The 8,836-nt window shown below is 34.5% G+C and overlaps 1 protein-coding gene across 1 annotated transcript; it reads left to right on the forward strand.

Moving 5' to 3' along the window:
• The first annotated feature begins 3,804 nt into the window (after positions 1 to 3,804).
• Positions 3,805 to 4,749, forward strand: LOC104857888 (olfactory receptor 51V1). The gene has a single exon (XM_010617958.1). It carries the CDS (start codon positions 3,805 to 3,807, stop codon positions 4,747 to 4,749), a length of 945 nt encoding a protein of 314 aa, XP_010616260.1.
• Positions 4,750 to 8,836: the final 4,087 nt, after the last annotated feature.

The raw sequence follows: 8,836 nt of genomic DNA on the forward strand, positions 1-8,836 counted from the left end.
GGGAGCTCCCGCGCAGGCCGGGAGCTCGCGCGCACGCCGCCGGGTGATCGCAGACAGGCAGGTAGGCAGGCAGCTGAAAAAAACCATTCAAACCTGTTTTGTGAGCTAGTATGTGACCTATTTTGGAGAATGACCCATGTGCAGCTGAAAAGAATGTATATTCTGATTTTGTGGGGTGGAACACTATAGATATCTAATAAGTCCATATGTTCAAAAGCTTGGTTCAGTTATAGTATTTCATTGTTGATTTTTTGCCTAGATGATCTGTCTATTTGTGATAGTGGGGTATTCAGATCCCCCACTACAATTATATTAGTGGTTATTTGATTTTCCATGTTACTTAATATTTGTTTTATATAGTTGGGGGCATTTATATTTGGTGCATATATGTTTATGATTGTCATTTCTTCCTCTTGGATTGTTCCCTTTACAAGGATGTAGTGTCCTTCTTTGTCTCTCTTAATCAGTTTTGGTTTGAAGTTTGCTTTGTCTGTGAATAAGATTGCTACCCCTGCTTTTTTCTGTGCTACTGTCGCATGGGGAATTGTTTTCTATCCTTTCACTTTCAGTCTATGGGTTTCTTTTTTCACTATGTGTGTTTCTTGTATACAACATATTGTTGGATTTTGCTTCTTAATCCATTCTGCCTATCTATTTCTCTTGATTGGTGAATTGAGGCTGTTGACATTTATAGTTATAACTGATATGTACTGACTTATTATTGTTATGTTATTGTCCTTTTGTTGACTCTTTTTATTTTTTGTCCTCTCCTTTTAGTTTCTTGCCTTGGCTATTTAATTTGCTCTGTTGGGCCTCCTGGTGTTGTGATCTTCTTTGTCTTTTTCTAGGATATTATTTAAAATTCTTTGTAGTGCTGGTTTAGTATTCATGAAGTTTCTCAAGTGTTCTTTGTCATGGAAGTATCTTATTTCTCCATCCATTTTGAAAGAGAGTTTTGCAGGATACATCAGTCTTGGTTGTAGGTTGTTTTCTTTTAGGACTTGAAATAACTCACTCCAGGCTCTCCTTGACCTGAGGGTTTGTGTTGAAAAGTCTGCTGTGATTCTGATGGGCTTTCCTTTGCATGTGATTTGTTTCTTTTCTCTTACTGCTTGTAGTATTTTGTTCTTCTGTTGGGTTTCTGGGATCTTGATTATTATATGTCTAGGTGTAGCTATTTTTTTGATAGTGCCTCACTTGTCTGTATGTCTAATTCTTCCCTTCTGTTTGGAAAGTTTTCAGTCATTTATTCTTTGAACAGCTTTTTTAAGTCATTTGCATTTTCTCCTGGTATTTCCTGGATACCTATCCGTCTTATGTTATTCTTCTTTCCATCATCTAGGAGTTGTTGGATCTATTTCTTATGCTCCCTTACTGTTTTTAAGAGACTCTCTTTTCATGGTCACTGTCTGCTATCCTATCTTCTGTATCTGAGATTCTAGCTTCACAATCTTTTATTCCATTGCATATGCTTTCAATAGTTTTTAATCTCCTGGATCCTTTTGAATCTGTTTAATGGATTCCATTTCTTTCCTATGTTGGGTGTTCATTGTTTCCATTTCTTTCTTATGCTGGGCCTTCATGGCTTCTATTACATTCCTAAGCTCATCTATTTTTTTTTTTTGTCAGTTTCTGTTCTGGAGTCTCAAATCATGTTTTTCATTTTGCTCACCATCTCTATGGTTATCTGGGAAATAATTTCTGTTTTGAATTTTTCTAAGCTTGATTGATCAGGTTTTTACTTCCTGTGCTGTGAGTTCTGAGTGTCCTGCAGGTTCTCTATCTGATTTTTCATCCTCCTTTGCCCTACTGTTTGCCATTGGTGGACTGGAAATCTGTTTTTGTGGCTTTCTTAAGTGTTTCCTCATCTTTATTTTTGCTGTTGGGTTGCCCTTGATTCAACCTCTGGGTCATTAAATCTTCCTGATATCATTCTGTCCCAGTCTTTGATTCTGTAATGACTTATAGACATTCTCATTTTCATAATTGAGGAAACAACTCATCAAATCAATCCCTATCCTTTATCCCTACAGATATAATCAGGAACATAATAGGATCAATCACCACCCTTTATAGCCCGCCATGCCTCTGCAGAATGCATCCAAGGACTGGTTCAATCAGGGGATCTAATAGCGGAGGAGGGGACACTGCTCAGCAGTGCCCATGAGGCTACCCTCCTGGCACTCTGTCAGAGCCACTCAGTGGAGCCCGCTGAAAATGGCATGGCTCCAGAGGAGGCCCATAGTTCAGGCTGGGCCACACAGCAGAGGTGGCTCTGAGTGTAAGCTGGGGTGATGATGCAAAACTCACCTGCCTGGAGCTGTGTCGGGTAAATGTGAAATACACATTAAGAACAGAAGACGGTTAGATATTGAAGATCAGAAACTTGGAGACATAACAATAAAATAAATCATGCTAAATCAGAAAAAATGGTAAATTGTGAATAAAACAGATAACCTTGCATTAGATTGCCCTGGTGCTAAAAGAATAGTGATTATTGGGGCAATTTTCTAATAAATTTAAAAGCTTAGTAAAAACAGACAAACTTAAGGAATGCAACAAACCACTTTTGCATTCAAGCAGAAATGTGTAATATAAGCATAACTGAATCTATTAAATTCATTTTATTTTCAGTCATAGACATTGATAAAAAATGGCAGGCATAGGCTACTTCACTTGTGACTCATGGAAGAGATTTACACAATTTCTAAATGAACTTTTTGAGAAAATTATGTGGATTGAATATTTTTCAACTCTTTCTAGGAGGGCATTCAAAGCCAAGAAAATGCAAGAAAATAAGACTATCCTTGAATTATCCTTCAAGAAAACAGGTGTTAAAAATATTAAATAAAACATCTAGGCAAATACAGTCTAATTTAACACTAAGAAATGAACCCCTACAACACACAATGAGAGATCAAAGCAGAACTACATTATTGTAATCTTGTAATCTGTGAAAAACCTCCAAAGAGCATTGTGTTATTTTCAGCTATCTTTATGACCATTAGCTTTATTTCAACAACATGGTATGTTAAATAATGAATTTTTTTCCCATCAGTGTGTGGCTAACACTTTCATGACTCAAATAATTTAAAACACTTGTTTAGTTTTCCCTAGATCAAAATATATGCCAAATACATTATCTTAAACTGTGAGAAGTAAAAATATTACAAGATTCAGAAATGATATAAAATAGGATAAAGAGGTGCATACAAAAAGAGAAAGTTATAGTTTAAAGGGTGAAATAATTTAGAGGTGCTAAAATTGTGCAGTGTGGGGAAAAGTTCAAATTCTACTTAATTGTGTAGCTTCTTTGACTTTTATGTAGTGCCAATTACACTATTTACCAGTCCATTTCCTTTGGGATCTTTTGATATTGAAACAACTTGAAGGCACAGCTGTGCTGCTGAAGATAAAACTGAGCTAATACTTCACGTTCTCATGAGGATGATGCCACACAGCAGAACTGGATATTTATAATCATGCATTATCTTCTTTTAGGGCTGAATATAGATTCCCAGAAGTCTAGGCTAAAGGTTAAGTCCCATGTCTCCAGTAGCATTGCTATTTGTGTATAACATTCCCTATTTCTCTTGCATCCCTTGTCACTAACACAGCAGACTCCATGTCTACAAAAGATGTGTTGGTTCCAAAGAGTCAAGAACAAGGACTTTATTTTACTCCTTATGAAAATTGTATTACATTTAATCTTCTCCTCCAAAGCTGATAACCATTACTAGAATAGGATACTGAAAGGCTATATAATTTTCAATAACTCTGTAGATATTTTTCAGTATTTCATTAATGTTTACTATCTCTATATCTAATCTCAATAGTTCTGGGTTTGTTCTCACTGGTTTTACTGGCCTAGCAATTGACTACCTTTGGGTCTCTATCTCCTTCTCCCTCATCTACGCCATGGTGTTCCTGGGAAACTGCATGGTCCTTCACATGATCCGGACTGAGCCAAGCCTCCATGAGCCCATGTTTTACTTCCTGGCTATGCTGGCCCTCACCGATCTGTTCATGGGACTGTCCACGGTGCACACTGTGCTGGGGGTCCTGTGGGGATTCACTGAAGAGATCAGCCTGGATTCCTGCATTGCCCAGTCCTACTTCATCCATGGTCTGTCCTTAATGGAGTCCTCAGTCCTCCTGACTATGTCATTTGACCGCTACATCGCCATTTGCAACCCTCTACGCTATTCCTCCATCCTAACGCATGACAACATTAGGAAAATCGGGATAATAATTTTATGTAGGAGTCTTTTACTCATCTCTCCAGCTATCATCCGCCTGAAGTTTTTAAACTACTGCCGTCCTCATATCCTCTCTCACTCCTTCTGCCTCCACCAAGACTTAATCCAAATGGCCTGCTCAGACATCCACTTCAACAGCTTCTATGCTCTGGCTCTGGTGGTCAGCATCTTCTTGTTGGATGCTGTGCTCATCCTAATCTCCTACATCCTGATCTTGCACGTGGTTTTAGCCATTGCATCCCGGAAAGAGAGAATGAAGTCCTTGCAAACTTGTGTGTCTCACATCTGCGCTGTTTTGGTTTTCTACATCCCCATCATCGGTCTCACCATGGTGCACCGCTTTGGAAAACACCTCTCCCCACTGGTTCATGTCCTCATGGGCAACATCTACATCCTTTTCCCACCCTTGATGAACCCCATCATTTATAGTATCAAGACCCAACAGATCCGAAGGAGAGTCCAGAGACTGTTCTACTTGAAAGGATCCTAAGTAGTGAGATGATACAAACGTAAATTTCAGTTAACAGCTGGCGTTAAAGTGATGAAAGCAGTGAGCATGTAGAAAGAGATTTTCTTTGTTCTATTTTAATGTTGTTTTACATGTAAGAAATACTTTCTTGTCCCAATAACTATTATAATTCAGTGAACTTATTTTATATACTATAGTAATCAAATTTACATTTAGTAATACTCATTTGCAAAATATTTAGAGTTATATTACTATATGACATAGCTTCTCTAGTAATATGTACAGTTTCTTTTTTCCAGTAATGAAGGCATTCTTGCATCACCTATTGGAAAATGTAGATTTTTGATAGCTAAATCCTTTCACATAGTTACTAAAAGATCAACCAATATTTTAGTAAAAATTTGTAATCATATGTCTTGTTCATGATTCTACCTGCACAGATAGTTCAGCTATACAAACACATAATGGAATAAATGTCATAAAATATTGGACTGTTTAAATCATAAGTAGTAAAAAAAAAAATTGACAAAAGTATGATCTTGACACTAGCCAGACAGACCAGTAATCTCTCCAAGCCAATTGGATGAACCATGATGGAGCTTTTCATTAAGTAACAACTACCAGAGTAGGAAAAAGTAGACTTTTATAATTTGTTTCTACAATAAAATAATGCAAATAGCAAGTACCATTTGAAAGTCATTTGAATCATTTGAAAATATTTTCTTTCAAACCCTATGTATGATTAATCTCTTTCAAATGTCAGGTCACAGACCAAAGAATATAAAATCAATACATTGTTACTATGACTAATTAATATAAATATATTCTTTATGTAATCCCTCTATAAAGATTCTGAAGTAGATTTTTTTACTTTATGTAAATGGAGTGTTTTTTCCACATAGATCACATGATATGCAAAGTTTTACTAGGTAATACATAAAGCATTTGGATGTATTATCTGCTTCAATTTTTTTTTAATCTCATGACAGCTCTTCCTTTTCTACTTTTCCTATGTACTTCTTTTTAAATATAAGGTTTTTAAAGGGTTATGTGTTCACAATAAAACTTTTATATGATAAAGATACAGAAATTAACAATTAAGTTATGCATGTTAGTAAAGTTTACATATTTAGACTCTGCTTGTATTATTTGGAACCTCAAAATATTGTTTCTAATGATATATCTAACTTACTTAATCTTTTAGGGTGGCTTACTAAACTATAATTATAAACAGAAATTCAGCTACGTTAGTTCTATATACACAGTTTGATAAGCTTTGAAAATATAAACAGCCATATAATCAGCATCAAAATCAAGATATAGCATATATCTGTCATTGTCAAGAGTGCCCTTATGTCTGTTTTGGGGCTGCCTTCTTCCACTCCCTCAAGTTCTTGGCATCCACTAATCTAATCTCTGTACAAATTTGCCCATAAGAGAAAGCAATGAAAATATAATAAGTAATATGTTCTTTTATGTGTGGATTATTCACTTATAATAATGCTTTGTATTTTTATTCTAATTGCTGTTTGCATCCATAGGTAACTTTTTACTCCACTTGTTCTTCTGATTCCCTTGTGTCACGAAGAAGAGTGTTTATCTCCATGACAGTTTTGTTTTACTGATTTTGAATAAATTTATTACTCACAAATACACAATGCAATTACAAAACTTTTCCCGAAAGAGGGAATTCATTTCTGTTTTAAAATTTATATAATTGATGTATATTAATTATACAGTTTAATAGGTTTTTCCTTTAACATTTCCATTCATGCATATAATGAGCTTTCAACATTTCCAATCTCCCTTCTATATTCTCTTGCTTAAAATGTTTAGTATTATAAATAGACAAACCATCAAATACTAATTCTTATAATAGTAAAAGTTATAATGAGTTTATGTTAATCAGGTGTTTATTATATAAGTGAAGCTTGAAAACACCAGATGTATGTATGTATATATAAATATATAGATAATATTTTTAGTGAATTTTTCCAATTACACTGATCTTTTCTAAGAACCATTTCTTACTCAAATTCCTATAAATTTCAAGGTAATATGTTCAACAAAAACAAGTCCCAGGGCTACATTCAGAACAAAGCTAACCAGCGCCCATATAAAAGTTTGAAAAAAGAATGAGAAACAGAATGCGTTTTCTTCATTTACAGCTTTTATTATGTATTTATTTTTGTCCCGGGGATCGAACTCGGGTCCTTGTACTTGCAAAGCAGGTGGCGGAACCACTGAGCTAAATCTCTGGCATTTCCAGCTTTTAAAGTTAAATGTTAACTAATTTTACCATGCACATTTTATTTTATTCATTTTCCTATCCTAAATGGGATTATGAGTAACATAACCCTTTGTATTTTGGACTACATATTATAATTGCTCACAAAAGCAACTTATTTCAGAAATACAAGTCTCACACTAAATATGTCCCCCTTGATTGGTTTGTCAGTTTTACTGGATTTTTTTATGTGAATTGTCTAAGAATAAAAAATTTTAATAATATAAAATTTCTGGTGAAATTTAAGCAATTTAGTATTGCACAGCTTATCTTCACTGATGTTAAATATAAAGCAAGAATCCTTTTATTCAATAGATTCAATGATTCTGCAAGGAAAATCCTATCAAAATGGGATTCCATGCTGAGTAAATTCAGCACTGTGTTAATGTAGAGCTTAAAGTTTTAGTCATGGAATAGGTAAAGAAAGTAAAATATATGCAATAATTGAATATTTTGTCCAAATATCTGAAGCAAGACAGAACATTAAGATAAAGAAAAACATATACATACTGGTGGTCAGAGAAATTTTTTCTTTCAAAAATTTTTCATTTCCAAAAAATTCACAAGCGGATATGAGCTTTATCTACAGGTTACAGTAGGTATAGTTTAACCAGTTTATTTAATTGGAACACTTAGATATGTTGAATGATGAACAGAGAGAAAAATGGAAGAATACATGGAAGACTAAAAATTTTATAGCTCTATATATATATATATATATATATATACACACATGCATACATATACATATACTTATATACTTATATATTTCATTATACAACTATGATGGTAAACTAGTAATAATTGCTTTTGAACAAGTATAACATTCTCTGACAACTCTCTCCTTAAGAAAATGCCATAAAATATATTCTATCTGAGGGAAAGAAAACTCCAAATACAGAGTTAAAATATATTTTGATATTTAATGAAATACGTCTTGTATATGTTCTTTGTTACTGAGTGAGAATGTACCTATGTTAATAGCCTGTGTATAAGATTCTACCTTATGACCAATAAAACTATGATAGTAGAAAAGATAAAATTCTATTTCTACACATATAATCTTGAAAAAGAGAAAATTAATAGTTGTGATGTTCATTTTAAAAATGTTCAATTAATACGTTTACTTTCAACTGATATTTTATTTTGTTGTATTTGTTCTGGTACTGGGGATCAAACTTAGGACCTTGTGCTTGCCAGGCAGGTGTGGTGCCACTGAGCTACATCCCTGGCTCAGAAATTGATATTTTAAACAGAAGCTAAAATATTAACATTTACCACACCCTTTTTGTTTGTTTTTTGAGACAGGGTCTTACTATGTAATTGATACTGACCTGGAACTCACTCTGTAGTACAGGCTGTTCTCGAACTCACAGCGATCCTTCTGCCTCAGCTTCCGAGTGCTGGGATTACAGGAGTGTGCTACCATGCCAGGCTTACCACACCTATTTTTTGTGAGATATTTTTGTTTTTTTTTTTTTTTTTTTTTTTTTGTATCAGGTATTGAACTTGGGGCCTTGCACTTGCCAGGCAAGGGGTGGAACTACTGAGCTAAATACCCAGCCTGAGACTATTTTAAAAACTCTTTTTTTTAAACTTTTACAGAAGTTAAAATGCTAATGTTTACTCTACCATTTTTTTAAAAGAAAATCCACAATTACTTTAGAGACTATTTTTAAACTACAATAGAGAGACTATTTTAAAAACTATATATTGAAGCTGGGTGTGGTAGCACATGCCTGTAATCCCAGCACTGGGGAGGCTGAGGCAGGAGGATCACTGTGAGCTTGAGACCAGCCTGGGCTATAGAGTGAGTTCCAG

This window comes from Fukomys damarensis, unplaced genomic scaffold (assembly GCF_012274545.1).
Source record: "Fukomys damarensis isolate Sample0158 unplaced genomic scaffold, DMR_v1.0_HiC HiC_scaffold_16, whole genome shotgun sequence".
Classification (NCBI taxonomy): Eukaryota; Metazoa; Chordata; class Mammalia; order Rodentia; family Bathyergidae; genus Fukomys; species Fukomys damarensis.

What these genes read in the sequence shown, in the direction of transcription:
- LOC104857888 (XM_010617958.1), top strand. Translation starts at nt 3,805, where the DNA reads ATGTTTACTATCTCTATATCTAATCTCAATAGTTCTGGGTTTGTTCTC.